The sequence below is a fragment of the Falco biarmicus genome, chromosome 5 (genome assembly GCF_023638135.1).
Source record: "Falco biarmicus isolate bFalBia1 chromosome 5, bFalBia1.pri, whole genome shotgun sequence".
NCBI lineage: Eukaryota > Metazoa > Chordata > Aves > Falconiformes > Falconidae > Falco > Falco biarmicus.
Window position 1 is genome coordinate 13,384,655 of NC_079292.1, and position 20,266 is coordinate 13,404,920.

Consider the following 20,266-nt stretch of genomic DNA (forward strand, 5'->3'; position numbering starts at 1 on the left):
GCAGTGAACAGTCATCCAGAAAGAAAATGAGAACTTAGAAATATAGGGAATGTTCAGCGCAGAGAATTATTTTTCTTTCCTAGCCTCAGCTTTCATTCTTCTTTTTATTGCTTGCAAGCCTTGAACTTTAGGCACAGACAGTTGAAGACTGGGAAAATTTTCTGGGGAAAATATCCCGCACCATCTCATCCTTTCCCTGTCCCTACAATCTAACACCGGTATCTGCTATGAGAAGCCGGTAGGAGAGACAGGATATTGAGCTATACAGGCACATATAGGCAATTGGTCTGATCATTTACAGACATTATGTTCTTACAGTTCACAGGCTGCAGACTTGTTATCACAGGGGAAAGCTTGCAATTACTTGCAACAGTAATACGATTACCAGCCCTCCTAAACATAGTTATAAATGTAAAAAATGATGCAGCAACCATGGCAAGTATCTGGATTGATGCAAAATACTTCTAACATCGCAGAAACTTTGACTGCAGGATAGTTTAGCGATGGCTTCACATGGGCAAGCATGGATACCTTCAGCAATGCAGCGACAGAGGCTCAGACCTGCAAAATGTGTCCCAAGCAGCAAAGTAACCACCTGAGCTCTTGGCCCACCCTAAACATCACTCTGCTGGGGACTGTCTTCTCCTACTTACTACTCAGTTCCAAACTTAGCCTGGGAATGTCTGTACTGCAACGTGGTCACAGTCACGATATACATAATGAACACTTATGCCCAAAGGAAAAAATGGAAATATCAGGAAAAGCAAGAAGGAAAAAAGCACCCCAACCTCAAAAACTCCCTGCTACTGTGCAGGAAGCGAAACTGAAAGGAAACCACAGGTAAGGCTGAGCTGGGTTTAAAGAAAGTTGTTACTTGTATAAAAAGGCTCCTTTTCCCAAAGAAGTGCTGTCGCTAAATAAATGACCTTCATAGAAAATGCAGAAGGGATGTGAAATAAAGCTGGGGAGTATCAGTTCACTGAAGAGGACCAAAGCCAGACCGATAGCGATTAATTAGCTAGTTGTCATGGAGATGGTGTTAAATTTGTTCAGGTACAATCTCCTTTCAGATTTTCTTTTAATATGAAGGAAAAAGATAAAGAAGCCAAGAGTTCTATCTAAGAAGCCTTCACATTTAAGAAACTGAGGGTTTTACTGTTTTGTATCTTTAAAACACAGCTGAAAGAAGCTAATACCATAACAATTTTTGTTCTACAAATGTTTTTTTTTAAACATAATACCGTAATAAAACTTTATGTGTATCAGTATTGAAAATAAGATGCCAAACAAATCTTGCCTGCTTCATGCAGGGTTATGTAAAATTGCAGGGAGAGAAATAAACGTTATCAGAAATTATAATATACATATTTATTGATGGGCAAGAGACAGAGTTCATAGGTTAAACAAAAGGGACTGCACTCAGAAAGCACCTTCTGGACGCACAAAAGAACTTGTCCCTCCTAATCTAAAAACCACACAAAATCAATACTTACAAGAGTCTGTGTTGATTTAAATAAAGGTATTTCAAAGGTTAAAGCTACCAAAAATCATCTGAGACAGAAATTTCGGCCATTAGTGCTACGATGGAAACACTGTGGAGGGTCTGTCTTTCTCTTCTTCAGCGACTGGAACACTAAAAGGATTTACTTACCTACTGTCTATTTTTATTTTCTTCTCCCCAGATTGCAAAACTAATTTTCCATTCAGAAAATCTTCCTATAACAATTGTACTTCACCTATGCAAACACTTAACATAAAGCAGAGATACCCTTTACTGGTCTCTTTATTCTTGCAAGAACTCATTTGTACAATGAACATAAACTTTGATCCACATTTCAAGGACAAACCTGAAATAACCATGCTTTTATATTCTTCATGTTATTGACTTTTAATAGCTATCCAGGTAGCAATTATTTAACACATGACAAAGCATGCTGTTACCTAGTCCTGCCTAACTTGCTGAATTCAGAATCATGACTCTAAAGGTCTGTAATACAATGATAAAATGAGTGGAAGAATAATTTCTTCCATGTATGACTCCTACTTCTTAGTGTCTTATCAACAGATATCAATAAGATAATTATAAGGAAAAGATACAGTCACAGTATTTTTTTTGTAATAATAACAAACCTACAGACTACAGGAAACTCACATATTTGTCTCTAGTACCCATATTCCTACAGCAACCTGCCAGTTCCATAGAAAAAATTCTACAGCTAAGCCCCACTTCCTTTGGCTGCTGTTGCAGGGTGTCATCACCAGTGGAATCCAGCCAGGAAGAAGACACTATATAAAGCTCACTCCAAATGAGATGACCTCAGGTTTTTCATTACCATGTTGGAGACCACTAAAATATATTTCACTGCTTGCACAAGACCCTCTAATAATTCTTTCCTGCTTCCAAGACCAAAGAGACTATTTTAAATTACAGATTATTTAATAATTTCAAAACTATTTAAGCATGTTAAGAATAAAGACTATACTTAACTTCCACTCTTTGACCTTACCACTTCACAATCCTAATAGTTTTTGCAGATGAGTGAGCAGTGGAACACATTAATCCAGCTGGAACTAAAAATTTATATATCTGGGAAGAATTTGGGAAAAAAAAGTAAATTTTATGATCTTAATGTCTGACAGCATGTTTTCTGGAAACTCTGAATGTATTTTTGTTTTTCTGATAAAAAAATGATATAGTAATATCAGTTATGACATTGTATTACTGTAAAGAGGTGCTAGCTTAAAATGCTCTATTTCTTTACACTCTTTTTTTTAAAATTTGAGAATTGGAGGTTTTCTCATTCTTCTTTTCCCATTAGATACGCTAACGCAACTAAGAATTAGTAGTGTGCCTTTACCAAGGACCAAACTCCACCTGCCTTGATGTCCATGATGCAGTACTGTTGATAAATGGTTAACTCCCAGGCTTCTTGGCGTTTAAGTTTTCATTAAATACTTTCACTGAAGAAGAAGAAATTCGTCTATGTCTCATTATGTAAGTCCACCATTAATGAAGATAAGCTTTTCCTTAGGACTTACACACCATACCACACAGATCTCCAATTTTCACGGGCTTTCAATTCTTCTATTACACCTTCCTCTAATCAATGGAGAAATGCTGCACTACAGCACTATATAAAAATAAGGATGTGGGGTGTCAAAACATACAGAGGTATACTTCATACACACATACACCCCGCCCCCCCAAACAGTAGATCTGCCTTAGTTCCTTTATCAAATGCGTTTGATTTCATCAAAGCACAGTATCACATTTATTGACTAGGACCCAAGCTGCCGAAAGCTGTAAGTTAATGGCATAAATTACAATAGGCTTGGTCTGTAGGCAGTGATAGTATATTTTATTAGACCAACTCGCAGCTGGGTAAAAAAAAATAGTAAAATCTTTCAGACATTCAAGCTTATCTTCAATTATCCTTTCATTTTGCCTGGGATGAAAGTTAGAAAGGGCCATCCCATGCAGCATTTTTAAATAATGATGTAAGTAAAGCTGTTTCCTTAGTTCTTTGGCACATCCCCAAAAGTTACAGTTTTGTTAGGTAACTTCATCAAAAATGTTAAACAATGCCAAGGCAAACAGAAACCCAAGCAACTCGTCCAAGTTTTTGCTGCTTATATCATACACACACACCAAGCTACTTTGTGCTGAATTAACTAAACAGTGTATACCGTACATGTAACATCTAATATTCCTGGGTTATAAACGTTACCACAGACAACATCCAGACAAGAAATAGTCTAAAATCCCTTAAAACTGTTTACACACTGTTCTTCAAAGCCCAGAGAGCCCCACTCTATACCTTATAGAGGTATACAGTTATGTTCCTTTAAGGAAAAGAAACAGTATCAACAATAAAACAACTTTAATTTTTGTTCATGTCTTTCAATGTCTGCATGTGCACACCATTTTTTATTTCTAAAATCTCTGCATATAGATGTTACACTGATATCCAATTCCTTTTAAGTACTGAAATATGTATTTTTTTAAAATTTATTTCAATTTCCCTTTTATCATCTCTTCATTTTTACGAAAAGGTGCGGCTGCACTTAACAAACACTTTTAAGAGAACTATCGACCATCTACACTGTACAAGAGATGCAGAAGTCAAACTGAAAAATGTACAGAGGAACACATGTGCATGCTGATCTGTGCTGCTTTTGTAACGTCTGACACTAACCTGTCACCAACTGACCCATTAAGCTCTCATACCAAGCAGGCAGGTCACATATGATAAAAGGTTTTCACGTCTGCAATGGGAAATAAGCTCACTTACAGGATGGTGACCTTGGTCAGCCTCTTCATAACTATATTCACCGAGTTCAGACAACTCAAACCAAATCTCTAGGCACTCTGCTGTCTCGCAGAGAGAATTAAAAAGGGCAAAACTGCAATCAAAGTGGCAGCTGAGGTCCTCAGCGGGGGTTTACTCCAGGCCCCTGCAGAGACCTGAACAGAAGCCCCAGCAGGAGCTACAGGCGTCCCGCAGTCCGGCAGCGTGGGGCCAGCCCTGGCAGGGATGAACACGCCGATGGCAGAGAAAGCCCCCAGCCAGAGTGGCACAGCCAGCCAGCAGCAAAACACCCTGGCACAAGTTTCTTAAAGGTGTGCATTGCACAGAGGTGGGGCATCAGCCTACCGAGCAGCGGCATGCATGCCATCACACCACCGCTCCTGCAATGTATGGGGCTCGTGTGCAGACTCTGCTACCCACCCCCTTCTAGAAAACTCACTGCACCCAGGAAAATGCTAAAAGATAAATGAGAAATGCAGAAAGAACCAAATGACACACTGCATGTAGTATAGTTATCTCTAGATAATAGAGCTACATTTATTTAGACTGGGAAAATATAGTTACAAAGCACAGTATACATAGTATTTCAGATTATTTTTTTTTAAATAGAATACTTTTTTTTTTTTTTTTTAATTTTAAAATAGAAAACTATCACCTGTATTGATCAAGAAAATAAAAATGTTGACTGAACAGACACATTGCACTGCAAAACACATGGGAACTTTCATCAAAGCTTATTTTCTAAACTCTCAATACAGGTATAACCTCAGGAGTAAAATGATCCAGTTCAAACATACAGATGTACTAAAAAATGTGCCAATATCTAAGGCCTTCTCAGACTATTAAGCTTTCATTGCCATTGCTCATCACTGCAAATACTGAGACTACTTAGGTGCTAGCTAGACCATGGCCTTATAAAATGGATTTTGCAGGAAGACTTTTTTTTTCATTGGCCCTGTGTTCCACTCAATTCTCTTACACAACATGCAAACCACCTCCCAAGACTTCTATGCAAACAAAAATATAAACCATGCTTAAACACAGCACTCTTCAAAATGCCTTCTTCAAAATCACAGGTTTGACCACATGACTGTTATTTGCCTACTGCCTGAGTAACAACTGTGCTCTGATACAACCTTGTCTAACAAAAAACCACTTTGTGTTCAGACACAAATCCACTTTGCATCAATTTCTAAAAGGTAACAGTGGAAATTTAGACCTGAGTAGAGGGATTTGCAAGACATCAAGTAGCTGCCTAGATGTTATTTGATGCTTTGGGATAGATTTCAGAAGTGCACGTCTGTTTAAAAAAAAACACAAAGAAAGAGAGAGAAGAGATGGCCAGTAGATATTTCTACAATGACTATTCATGGTGTAACGCACGCTCATACCAAATCTCAATCCAATGACAGAACAGTATATAAAAGAAAGCTTATTGCTGCTCTTGTGGCACTCAAGAGGGAAAAAAACCCCAAGGCCCCTCCCCCCCCAAATCCTATTCAAAATAATATGCCCAAACAGAAAGTTGACTGAAAGCTATTTTTCAGTTTATACAAAATTATATAAACCAAAGTAAGATGCTCCTACTTCAGAGGTCTGTGACTCTGCTAAGAGAACCACTCACTACCTTCCACATATACGCACCTAGCGGTTCTTAAGACCCTTGCTTAACACAAAGGTTATTCAGTGGACTTCCTTTGTCTTCAGTTAAGCCATCAATATCACTTAGGATACTCTAATAAACTAACGTAGCCAGCAGCATGAGTTAAATAGTGCCCACCAACCTGATGCTTGGATTCAACAACTTGAACAGATGAAGTTGCACTATACTACAAAGGAGGAAAAAAGTTTCTTTCAAATACACCCTGAAATGTTGAACTTTAAACACTGGATGTTAAAAACCGCCACACACTGGGTGAGATTGTTCACTGCATCTCTAAGCTCAGTAGCAGAAGATACACAGTCCAGAACGCTGAGGAAGGTTGCTTCAGGTCTTGCTCCTGGAAGAGCATGTAACTTTACATCTGGCAGCGAGCCTGCACTGCCTGTCCTTCCCCAAAGCCTCGCCCCCATGCTGCAGGCTTTCTTTACCTACCTCACTCCTGCATCTAGCCTCACTCACTTCCTAAGACCTATCTCGAAAAAAATCTTTGGAAAGAAGATGCTTTCCAGTGCCTCTCTGGTTTCAAGACCCTGGGATGGAATAATGTAGAGATTGCACCGTATATACGGGAGGCAGGCTCATGATCACCACAGTTTAACATGCTACAATTTCCAGGTGAATACAGCAATTGTGTATGCTCTCAGCCTTTCGTGAATATGTGAAGTACCGCCCTAAACTCAAATTCTCACAAGTTACTGGAGCTGTGGGAACTATCCTGACAAACACGACAACTTGTGCAGTCACAGAAGCTTGACCAGAAGTGAGCACTCAGTTTCAAAACTGAACTGAAACCTGCATTCCCTCTCTCCATCATTAACTTTTTATAAATTATTGCTTTGATTAAAAAAAATACTAATATCAAGCTTCATAATTTTGGTAGGAAAACTTGGTTTGGTTTTTACAAAGTAATTAGTGCCTACTTCATTTTGCCCTATCTGCCCCCTTAATTAAATTCCTCTTCCAGCCCTCCCAGTGCCCAGTTTCCTCGTCCCCTTCCTCCTCAAACCTTGCATATGTCATTACCTTCCACTGCTCTGGTACACCTATGTACCCATTCAGGTACCCGTTTTTCTTCATTTGCTACCATCTAGATTTACTGTTCAGCAGCCTCACTGCTGCCCCCCTTAGACCTCCCCCCCCTCTTTAAGTTGCTCTGGACAGGTACCACTGCTTCCAAACCCAGCAGTTACTGCCCTCCTTTTACTCACTTCCAATTGCCTCTTCAGGTTTCTAAGGTGTTTCTCTGTACTACACATAACAGGTGCAAGAGAGTGACAATTCTCTTTGCTAGCGGTCTACTGACCAGAGTTTTGGAAGAATCGTGACACCTTTGACATCAATAATTTAAAATATTATAATTTATTTGAAGAATAATAATAATAAAAAAAATATTATTCCCAATATGCACTGAAACCCATCCAGTCCTGTTGAAAAATATTTAGAACTTTAACAGTTTTTAAAAACTGCTTTTTAAAGGAGGCACTCCTACTATTTCTTAACTCCTTTGGTTTTTTGTAGTGTAAGTTATGGAGCTGAGTAAGATTTCTTCAGGGACAATATGGATTAATAATAGATGCAGAGGAAGAGCGGAGCTGGTGAGTGCGCTCACACCCTCCTAAGCCTCACTGGATGTGAAAGTGTTTCTAAACAGCATATTCTGGAATGCTGACATGACTCCATACACTACAGGCTCATTTAAAAAGCCAGTTTTTAAAGCTTTTATACTACTGCTACCAAAATGTCTGTTACATTTAAAGCACTTCCTATGTAACTTCAGTTCCAAAAGCTTACAAGATGTGATCGACAGCGCAAGTGCAGCTTGCAGCTGGAACAATTAATAAAAGAGTTAACTAAGATGGGGGGATTTTGGTGGGGTGGGACACTGCGAGGCTTTACAGCTTGCATTAGAGCTGTTTAGTCAGGAGCAGTACTGAGCTTCATGGGAAGATGTGCTGTCCTGGGTAATATAATACTGAACTTCATTTGGCTTACTGGTATAGACAATGAAGTTTGCAGTATCTGAAGCAGCAGGCTGCATTTGCTAACCTTAAGAATAAGCATGATCCCATGACACCACCATTAAGTGGTAAGCCCGTATGTCCCTTGATTCTCTCCTGCTTCAAGGTCTACCAAGCTTTCTGTTCTGTCAATAAAGATGTTCTAGAGCAAAATAACTACCAGACCTGGACTTATTTTGCATTACAAGTATGTGTGGTGCTCCAGAAATATTTACATCTTGTCTTTTAAGAAGAAACAAGAATACATCTTTTGGGAGGGAATAAGAAAAGGTGAAAAATATTTGCTCTTTCTTTTCTATAGTCTACACTCAGCTTGATGACTGGAATTTTCACTTTTGTTCCTTCTGAGGACATAATCTATTTCTTTTCTCTGGCCACTTCAATTAAAATGAGTTATTCTCCCGACGGGCAATAGAGCACACCACTCATGGTAGGAGACAAGGCAGATGAAGTAAGAATACACAGCATGTATTTTCAGGTTAGAAAAAAAAAAAAGAAGCAGCTATAAATTAGATTACAAAATCCAATGTCATATATAAAGAATAGGAAAATGAAAGTGAATTGGAGTATCTGAAAGCATACAAGTTTACTTGTATTTCTTTCTACTAAAATTATCTTGATATTCTAGTAAATTGAAGTAGCTGAGTTAATTTGGGTGATTGTATATTCAATAGTCACAGCACAAGACTTAATATGTCTCTTTCTGCACAAGGTTATATAAGAAACTGCATACAACTTACATTATTATACAGTACAGATGTGCACAGACACAATTGCACACCTTCAAGTAAACTCAAACCCAGCAGCTCTTCAGCAGTAATCAATGGCTTAGTATGTTAACATGGCACAAGTTAAAGCAAAGCCAAGTAGTTACACAATGTTGCAAATAATTTCCAATAGTTTCCTATCTTTTCCATCTTCCTGTAAGCCTTTTCAATAGTTTCTACAGAAATGTCATTGGATCAGAAGAGACAACTGCTCACAAAAAATGCCACTTCGCCCACAGAAGTATGATTCATAATACAAAGAAGCTGTATAGGTTAGGTTCAAATCAATTTGTGCATACCATTTTGCAAGAGTGTCTACACAATCCTCAGTCAAAGGGCTTTCTAGTGTACTCTTCTGGCTTTGTACTGTTAAACATATTCGTCAAGTACACACATTGCTGATTTAAATGTAATTAAACTCCTTTGAACAAATAACTTGGCTAATGCATCAAGTTTTTAAAGTATAGCCTTCCTGAAGTAGTCACGAGGGGCTAACATTTCTTAAATTAATACAAAGAATTATATTAAAGTTATGGGTAGATCATTTTTTCCTTAAATACTATCTAATATTTGTGTTATTTCTGACCATTGCCAGTCTTCGTGCATCTCATAAAAAACCTAAGGGATGGTAGAACAAATGAAGTATATATGGATACTTCCTGCAAGGCAGCAACTTAGTAAGAACATTACTTTTAGCCTACAGTTCCCCCATGCAACTCCAGAGGGTAAATTACTGAAAAGCTGAAGAAACTGTCAGAAGGCTTGTACTTGTGTGCATGCAGATGTGTAGATACAAATGTAAAATAAGTCTGCCAGAGAACTGTAAAGCAAACTAAAATTTCAAAACTAGAAAACTATTTTTAAAAACAAATATTCCCTTACAGGCACATCACAATACCCTAGATACACTTTAATCATTGCACAATAGAATTTTTGTTTCAACCACATTGTAATGTTTGGGGCTCTAAGTTTTCTTAGCAGTGTGGGTCATGCTATTCAGACCACATATCTATGTTCCCACATTCAAAATGAGAACGTTACAAGGTTAGATGTATAACGTCGAATATATTTGATTTAAGCTATTAGGTGACTCAAAAAATGACATGTGACAGTAAGGATTACACTGTATTTCTGTACTTTGAAAGTATGTTAGTTAGAAAGTGTGACCACACAATGTAATTATCTGTATTCTAATCAGAGATGCCTTTAAAAATATCAACATTTCTGACTGTATATATAAAAAATGCATATTGGCAGTTTCAGGCAACTAACATAATCATGTGTTGGATACCAAAATCAGACATCAGAATTCAGAGCTAAATCTGAAAGTATCTTATTAATTTTCCCTCAATCATTCGGTAATTTGACATGATTGCCAAGGTTATTAAAAACAAACAAAAAACCCCCACGGACTGTACTCATTCCAATAAAATTTTAGAAGAAGAAAGGAAGTGTTTGCCATAAATAACTGTATAAGGGCATGAACAGGGCAGGCACTCTCTTTAGAACTCTCTACATTTTTTTCAGAGGTCGAATTTCTTAAATTCAGAGGCTTGCACCTTGTACCGGTCACGTGAACAGATCTAGGTCCCTTGAGTTACAGGTTTTTGATACTTGATGAAGGAACAAGATACATAAGAAAAATATCAGGCTGGACAGTGAACTAGATTTCATATAACAGAAAAAGATAAGGAGAAAGTATGAAGTTGTGATTTTGGAAAGAAATGTTAGAGGACTGAACGTGCAACAGAAAACTAACAGTAGATTTTTGAAGACAAATATGAAAATAAACCACAGGAAGGAGGACTAGCCGATGGCACAGTCTGAGTGAAGCTGTTCTTGATACTGCTACACAGATTGACTGAGTGAGTAGGTTTGAGTGAAGGAGTTGAAGTCAAGAGAACTCACTCCACTGGTATCAGCAGGCTCCATTCAGGCCACTATGGCAGTCCTCATCCCTCTTCCTTTCATCCTGGCTGAGAATCCTCCTCATTTCACTGAACAGTACCATTTCCCATTTCTCTAAGAATCTGTGTCTGTATCCACCCCCCACACACACCCCTCCCCCCCCCCCCCCCCCGAGTTTTATTTAACCAGTCACATCTATGCCTGCCTTAAAACAATAAAATATATAGAGCCTCTGCACCCTTCTTGTAACTGGCAGGAGCAAAGCCCATCAAGTGTATTAGTGCTAATGGGAAGGCAGTGGATTGAGGAGAGGCTCAGGAACTCTGGGACCATTAGAGTAATTGCAAGCAGTGAAAATGCATGCACACACACAGCTAAAACATAAGGGAAACTATTTACTTTTGCTTATTTAAGCTGTGCACAGGGAGTACGCAGCTTTTTAATGCAAATTAGTTACAGCCCAAATACAGCGTAAGGCATGTTAAACATTGAAGCACAAGTCCAAATTTTATTATCTAGTGTTCAGACCTCATGGCTAGTCAGAATATATGCTAACAGAACATTTTCAAAAGCAAACTCTACCCTCATGGAGGCTGTCATTACTGGATTTAAGTATTTACTATACTTTGAACTAGTGCTTCAAGATTTTTTTTTGGTGTACGTGTGACCATGTTGACAGGAGTTTCTATCAGTTCAGGGTACTAACTAGAGGGACTAAAACATTATCACACTATGGTGGTCAAATGTTTGAAAGCAAGAAATCTCCCATTGCTTCAATTTCCTTCAAATACTTAATATTTTCCTTTGGGGAAGTAACTTGTGTTTTATCATAATGATTTCTATTTGCTTCTGGAGCATGTGTCATGCTCTTCAATTATTTTCAGATGATTGTGTAATTATTAGTGAGAATGGGGTTTGGCTAGTCTTTATTCAGTTTGGGGTTTTTAATAAGAATTTCTGCTTACCTTCAGGTGAAGTACCTGGCTTTTGAGAAAACGCAGAGCTTATTTTACTCTTCTTACTGCTGTTGCTGTTGACAGACAAGGTGGACTGAATTTTTCTGTGCATTTTTTCTGAAACAGGAGCTGAAAGTTTTCTGTTGTCTGCAGGTGTGTGCTTGACCCCATTGTGAATTCCACTTCCATTACTCAGACCCACGTGGCCGTTTTGGATTTTGCCACTTTCTTCCTCACACCTTTCCAGTACTGAAGTATTTGGCTGAGGCAAACGTTGAGGTTGTGCTTAAAATGAAAGAAAGAAAGGGTTAATTTAAATTGGAAATTTATAACTGAACACCTTAGGCTACACTGGGAATGCAACTTTAGCTGCTTTTACTGATCAAAGATCAGGCTGAAAAGTTAACCTTTCCCCATGAAAACAAGAAAGCAAAAAATCTCTATATTAAAAAGAATTACTAGGTATTCAAAAAACACCTCATGTCTGCATGAGGCCTAGATTCCCCATTCGGCACTGCACGGAAGGTTTGCAAGGCTCTGTGAATTGCACAGAGAGAATAAGGCAAGCAATTTGAAGGAGATAATCAGAATAGGAGAAAAAGTGAGATAAACTTGGGTTAAGGGAGCCAGATGAAGAATGGGGGAAATGCAACAGAATGAGAGAAAAAGGTATGGGAGGGAAGATACAGACTGCAGCAACAGAAGTGAAGGGGCAGCTTGGCCAACCTGCCAGTCTTCAGAAAATAACCTGAGTGACATGTTAGGGGCCCCCCAACACCCAGCCACAACAGAGCAGTATATTAGAGAAGATTAGAAGTATCCAGGTAACTAACCAGACTTTGAAATTAAATTCATAAAGATTGGGGATTGCAGGGAAGAACAAAACTAATCAAAATCTGATTTTGTGGAGGAGGAGATCCAGTAACCAGAAGGAACATGTATTCACACACTCACACAGCTGTGGCAAGCCAGAGTCCCCCCCTCCATATTCCTCAATTCAGAATCACAATTTTAAAAATGCCTGTAATGGGCCAGTTAGAGCTTTAATGGCAACAAACTGAAATGGTCAAAGGAAAAAAAATACAAAACCTGTCAAGGCAGGCATCTGTAGTGGCCTGGTTAAGACTCCAAGAGCATGTCTTATAAACATCCTAATGAGAGCGCATGAACTTGACCTCTCATAGTAGCTGAGCTACTATATTATAAAGGAGCATATTTTTAATAACATGGAAAGTATATTGTCTATGTATTTAAAGTCTGTATCTAAAGAAAAGAAAAGCCGCAGGATTTTTTTTTCATGCAAAGCTTGTTAATAAAAAAGTGGTTTCCAATTAAATATTCTTATTTAGAAAAAAACGCAGACTTCGTTCAAAAACTAATTAAACTATACACATAGTAACACAACAAGATTTCATAATCAAAAAGTATCAGCCCAATCACTTCTCCTAATCAAAACAATACTGTATCATGCTTGGATACATGCAAAGAGGATTTCAGACAGTCCAATCTTCAAGTATTTATAAATCTAATAACAAGGAAAAAGCCCAGATTGCCATGAACACTCAGCTGAAGAGAGATTAGACAGTGCTAGCAGTAAAGAAAAACAGTGCTGCAGTTCATACTCTTTTCAGATCATTCACATCCATTTTCAGGTGATTTCACAGTAAAGCTCTGTATGTAGATTACACTGTGTCCAAGATTACGATACCTATAGAAAATTACAGTTAGCTTCCCCTAAAAGAACAGTCTTCACTGATCACTCCAGGTACAAGTTACCAAACTTTTAGATAAATACTACTGGGACACACCGACCAACATGGTCTCTAAAAACACTCTCGGTTCTGAATTTGCCTAACAAAGCCTCAATGCTTCCCTTTTATCAAGGACACTGATACCATTCTCAGATTGCTTCCTCCAACCATCATAAACTTGTCCAGATTAAATTTCAGATAAATCTTAAACTCTAAGTCCTGGTCACATTCACAGGCAAAAAGAGATACTTTCCATAATATTTTAAGATAAACTGGTTCATTTTTTCTTGCCATTTGATTGTTTTAATCACAACAATTGAAGATACCTAGACTGCTGATATCTCTTATGAAGAGAGGCCGAGAGGCTTGGAGTTGTTCAGCCTGGAGAAGGCTTCAGAGAGACCTTATTGCGGCCTTCCAGTACCTTAACGGGGGCCTGCAAGAAAGCTGGAGAAGGACCTTTGACAAGGCCATGTACTGATAGGACAAAGGGTAATGGTTTTAAACTGAAAGAGGGTAGATTTAGATCAGATATTAGGAAGAAATTCTTTACTGTGAGGGTGGTGAGGCACTGGAACTGGTTTCCCAGAGAAGCTGTGGATGCCCCATCCCCAGAAGTGTTCAAGGCCAGGTTGGACGAGGCTTTGACCAGTGGAAGGTGTCCCTGCCCATGGCAGGGGGGTTGGAACTAGATGATCTTTAACAGGGGTCCTCCCAACCCAAACCATTCTGTGATCTATCTAGGTTAGAGTAACCCTGATTGAATCTACTTTACTAAGTGGTAATTTTGTGTTGCAGGAAAGAAAGGGGGGGCTGGGGGAATATTCATGCTTCAGTGTCTCCAAAAGTGTTGCAGGAGAGACAAAGAACATTGCCTTCCATTACCAGTAGTAGCCATGAACCACCAAGCCCACAGAGCAGAAGCACAATGCTATCTGACACCTAAACAACTAACTGTTGCCCAAAAAGTTTTTCACTGCCAATGTTAAAAAGTGCTTCTCCTTGCAATTTTGCATTACTGTTTGCAAAAACCTATAAACAGAAGCATAAGCAAGGCACTTTCCTCACTCTGGAATTCAATTTGTAGTATATATTCTGTTAACATTTCCAGACTTTCGTAAAGGCCCCCAAATAAATTATTATGGAGTTTTCCTTTACATGAATCGGATTCACTAAAAGTACACTACCAGGAACCATTTGCATAGGTCATCTTTCTAGATACATGCAAAATTCTTTTTTTTACAAATCAAAAGGTATCCCTTCTATTTTAAAAAACAGTCAATGTAGACTTAACCACAGTCAAGAATAAAATCTTTGGCAACATCAGAAATCAAAATTATACTCTCTAAAATTCAGTGTTCGTAGCCATAGTTCCCCATAGATTTATTTTCATTATCTCACTCAAAGGTAAATTGTAGTATTAAGGAACAGCCTTTTTCACATTCCATGTAACAATGTGTCCTCAAACTGTGCTGCCTATGATTCCCAACTGTGCCATGGTGCATTGCAATTAGAATTACCTAGAATTACTGGGGAGGGTTAACCTTCCTCAATAAACAAAAGCAATAAGACTACACAAAAAATTCTGTATGTCTGGATGCAAGTTTCTAAAACTGACAGTTATGACCTTTTCCAAGCCAGCTACATTGGTGGTGGCAGCTTATAATTGTTTGTATTTTTTTAGTGCTTTGCTACCATACAGTAACTTGACAAATTATCCAAAATTCAGTCTTTAAAATCAGGGCTATTTCTGTCAAACTGTGGGTGAATGGGAAGTCTTGGGGAATCTAAACAGTTACATGTTTTTACTTTTACTATGATTTTTGCTAAGGATTTTGGGAGGGTGGGTTTTTTTGTTTGTTTGTTTGTTTTTGTTTTGTTTCAATTTTCTATTAAATAATCCTGTTCCCAAAGTACTCTTACTTCAGTCTTTTAGCATTAACATACAACTTTTTAGCTGACTGGCTTTACAGTATTCACATGTGATATGCAGGTCAAATCAAAATGGAATAAAACCCCAAATGGATTAGTTATCTCAATTTAAATTTATTTTAACTTTATTGATAATTTTGCACTAGGGAGACTTGAATCTTATGGTTAAAACACACTTGAAACCAATTAGGAACCATATGACCGCATTCTAGCATAAAGAACAAAAGCAATTGACAGTTCCAAGATTAAGCCACAACCACTCAGTTTAAAACAGAAATATTTTTACCTTATTTTTTAAAGGTTGTGTATATCTAAAAAAAAAAAAAAAAAAGGTGTAATATGGGGAACGACACAATGCTTCTTAAAACACAGTGATACCCAGGGACTCTCACTCTCTCTTTAATGATCCACTGCTCTCATTCAGCTGTCTTTCTTTTTTCAAATCTTTACATATGTGACAGCTCTCAAAAGTAGACCATAGACCATCTGGCATTTTCCGAGGTGTAACTTGTGCAAATTCAGCTCTACTGGGAACACAATGCTATCTTCTGCCTGCGTTATAAAAGATACAATAGAATGTAGAACTTATGAGTTGTTTTGAATTATTCATTTTTTGCCTGTATATTCAAGAAATTTTACAAACTCTGCATTTTGTACTACATAATCACATGCGTTAAAGGTACAAAGAAACTTTTTGACACCTCTTTTCTACAGAAAGATGGCATTTTGTTTGATATGTGAACATTCAGCGCCTGTTATATCATTCTAAACAGGCCATGTGCTGCTACAAAAGATCCCATTTTACACTCTATGTATGAGCAAAAATTTTATTCTTGATATTCAGTAACTAATGCAATACACATCAAAATTTCAAATATGAGTTGGATGAACATTCAGCATCTTCAAATCAGGATGGCACTGGTCACTTACTATATGTTAAAGATTTTTTTTTTTTTTAAATCATTTCTTACACAACATAGAAAAATTGTCATTTCAAACATCCACAATGAATAGTTTCAAATGTCCTAAGAAATACTGTGCTTTTTAGGTTAATATGTTTTTAATCTTTGGCAAAACCAGTAGATTTAAGTCAGTATTTTATACAGTGCTAACACTAGTGGATTTTCAATAAGAATGATAAATATTGGATTAATGATTCAATAGACTGAATCTTTTTTGATAGAAAACTAGCAGATAATGTAGCTAGTAATAACTGTACATGAATCTGCTGCCTGTGGAAAAGCAATAAAAAGGCAATATATTGCTATAGCATATAATCTATTAGCATGTTTCACTGCTTCCTTGTCACTGGTTTCCTCGCAAAGTGGGCCTTATTACAATAACTTCTGCTGTTATTTAACTGACTTTACATAATGATTTAATTGTGAGGTTACTATCTGGTGAATAAATATTTGAGTACTAAACATTTACTATGGTTTTGATGGTTTTGAAGTAACTATGTACATTCTCATTCAGACTGTAAAATCCTTAGCACAGTTTAAATGAATATGCATGTGTAAATGCAAGCTTACAACACATTGTTTACACCTTGCAAAGTAACAGCTATTCTTAGGATAAAAATCCTGATGCATTGAACAGAAAAATGTATGTCAACACAGGGAAATTCTCAACCAAAAGAGGACAGTCTAAGCTATCATTAGGGTTTTGGAGAAAACACAAAAACAAACATACACGGAATACAGGCTCCTCAGAGTCAAAGTGAATCAAAAGAAAACATCAGGAGGGAGAGAAGAATTGAGACAGCTAATTAGTAGCCTAATCACATCAAAAGCGATTCCAAGGCAGCTGATACAGATGCCTGTGTAGTTTGGTAGGCTGGCCAATGCCACCAGTGGAAAAAATACCGTCCGGTTTACAGCCTGGGACATCCAACTGCATACCCAGAGAGGCAAGAACGCTGTTTTCTTTGTTTATGACACAATAGCTTATGACATCAGATCAGGCCACAGAAGCAGTATTTTTGCAGGTGGACTAGGGAGGCATAAAATGCGTAACTCCTGGGTGTGAAAAAATGTAACCTTTAGTATTTTCAAACACTGAGAAAACACAAAGCATTACTTGGTTTGAAAACACCCTCAGCACTTCTCTGCCTCCCCAAAATGCTTGCAGCCACAATAACAGTATGAGCTCTTTTTAGGAAATACAGAGGTCCTGCTTGGGTCCGTTAATGTAGAAAGCCAAGATCTACATGCTAATTTGAGCTGGGCAAATTGTCTGATCTCAGTGGTAGCTGCTCCTACTCCCTCTGCATGGATCACACGGAAGAGACCACATGCAAGGGAGGTAAGAGTCAGGCCTCTTTTTTATCAGTGCTTCTCCGTAACACAGACCTAAGCTTGAGGGGTAAAATAAAGCAGATGACAGATAGTCATGGATTGCACAGTAAAACTAGGGGCTGCCTGGATTCTAGAGTAAAATTAAGGTGATTCCAAATTGCTTCTGGAAAAAGACATAAATTCGGAGATATAAAAGGCAACATTTCCAACTGACTAGCAAAAACTCCCACCTTTTCAAAAATATTACAAATTGTATGCATTCATACGCTCAATAAGCATAAAATTTCAGTGAAGCTTGGAGAATTCAAATATCTCAATCTCTATCCCTCCCCACTTTTCTAACTAAAATCCTGACTAGTCTCTACATGATCTTCAAACTACATCAATAGTTTGCTCTGCCTAGCTATCCAGAATATTAACATTCAGATTACAAGATGTACCTCTGAGTCAACCTGTGAAGTGGCTTTTGTCAGCAATTATTTTTGAATATTTACTAGGACATAAATAGCATATACTGCAGCTTCCATATCACAGAAGGCATACATTAACTAAATAACAAGGTACCATCAAGGTACAATCTATCTTTTAAAATCAATTTTTTACACTGAATTTTTTATACCATGCTGACTTTACAAGGAAAACAAAGTACCAACTAACAGCATCAACCACCTTTTTAGAAATGCTTCTTGTAAGACATGAGGACATCTTCAAAATGAATACAATATATTATTATGAAACAGGATGTCCTTTGTAATGAAAATACTGTAGTAAAATTGCTGGTACGAGTTTTACAGGACCCACACTGAGAACACTTTGTTGAAATACATTTGAGAACACATCCAGGGAACACCAGGTATAACAGAAATGGGGCTGGCAGGGGACAAAGGGAAAAGACATTTTATCCCGTCAGCTCTCAGTCGATGAAGGGCTGAGAGAATGGCAAATGCATGTATGTATGTGTGTTTATGGTTGAGAAGGCGACACAAGTGCATGAGAAGGTGCCACAAGTACTCTTACATCTGTGCAAAGACACCTGCAGTGCTTCCAAAGGAAGGCACTGCAGGACCTTACACACTGCTTGAAGGGTTGCATGAATTGTATAAAGATGTCTTTGACATAGCCAGAAAGAAGCAGTTACTACAGGTAAGCATGAAAAGGGTTGGTAGCCAGAGGTTTACAAAGTTGATAGGCATTCCCACTGAAAATGTAGAGTGAATTTCTCTATTTACAAATCCTCTTTCCTGATGTGTTTTTGCAATCAAGAAATGCCTAGTGCTTTTTTTTTAATGATAGCAACAGCAAATTTTTTATCACTGCTGAACTGAATAAATCCTTAACGTTTTTAATTACCTATCTTTTAACAATTATCTCAAAATCCAAATACTCTTTTTTCTAATTACCATTAGATTATCAGGAAATTCTCCTTGTTTATCATACAAAAATTTTGCCATCATTAGCAATGTTTTTGTGAGACTGCAAATATTACCAGCTGTGCTAAACTTTGCCCATGATCTGGAAAATCCTGCTAGATCACAATATAGTTAGAAATAAACACGATTCATATAATCCAATTATTGTTAAGCCACATCTAAATAAAGTAGAATACATTCTTACTGTAGCTTACAGTTTTTCACTTCTTAAGAACAAACAACAGTAACTTGCCATGACAAATCCAAGAAAAGAGCCTAACACAAAACAGGACATTATAGGTAACAGGCACCCAGACACCAGGTGAATAAATTTCTACATGAAGCTGTGCTCAAAAGTAAGATATTTTACTGCAAGCTTTCCGCTTGCAACATTTATCTATCCATTCTTCTCCTCACACATTCTGCTAGAGGACTGGAAAAGAATTTCAGTGATTTGCTCTTATATTTCACAGCATTACAACTACTTACAGCAGGAGTAATCAAAGCACAGACGTGTGCAATGGCAGGTTAACCCACTGTCACCATTCCAACATTCCATGGGCATATTTATGGTGTTTTATACATTCATTAATTACTACTGAAGTTATTTATTTTTTTATTTAGGGAGAAAAGCCTAGTTATTTTGTCCTATGTTTTCTACATAGGTAACTTATTAGAGTTAATAGAAGGCATCTTAATCTACTTGATATTTTTTTTTGTTGTTAAATCCTGCTTTATAATGCACAGTGGCTTGCAGAAATTGGATTTGAGAACAAAATAATAAACGCATTAAGAATCAGAGAATTAGGCTTTTTGTTAATTTCTAAAGTGCTGAAAGTGATCTATTTCTCCAACACAAATAATCAGTAATTTAATAAATGTGAAGACAGTCTCCTGAACTATAAAAGATACAAAGGGGTGCAAACCCAATACAATCCCATCTCACTGAGGAACAGAATGCTTTGCTTCTGGAGCTCTAATTATAAAAGGAAGGTTAATTAACCATTAGACGCAAAAAAAGGTAATCCAAGCTGTTGGCATGACAATTACAGCAGTTATACAATTAATACATATTACAACATATGGTTATACCACTGCATAAAGACACACTGTTGTCCCATGGAATTCAAGACATTAAGTCAAATATTTGGAACAGCTTTGGTGCCCCTCACCATTGTGTTACTTGTTCCCAAATCAAATAATAAACATCAAAGAGAAGCTACAAACAACAGGATATCACTTGCTGGATATTGCC

The 20,266-nt window shown here is 37.5% G+C and overlaps 1 protein-coding gene across 6 annotated transcripts in view; it reads right to left on the reverse strand.

The window, feature by feature from the left end:
- The window catches only part of MDFIC (MyoD family inhibitor domain containing), a 53,830-nt gene that overhangs the window by 4,611 nt on the left and 28,953 nt on the right, over nucleotides 1–20,266 (reverse strand). For all 6 annotated transcript variants that reach the window (XM_056342203.1, XM_056342208.1, XM_056342204.1 and 3 more), the window contains one exon: nucleotides 11,632–11,907. In XM_056342203.1, coding sequence (XP_056198178.1) covers nucleotides 11,632–11,907 — 276 coding nt within the window. The remainder of the gene's footprint in view (nucleotides 1–11,631; nucleotides 11,908–20,266) is intronic.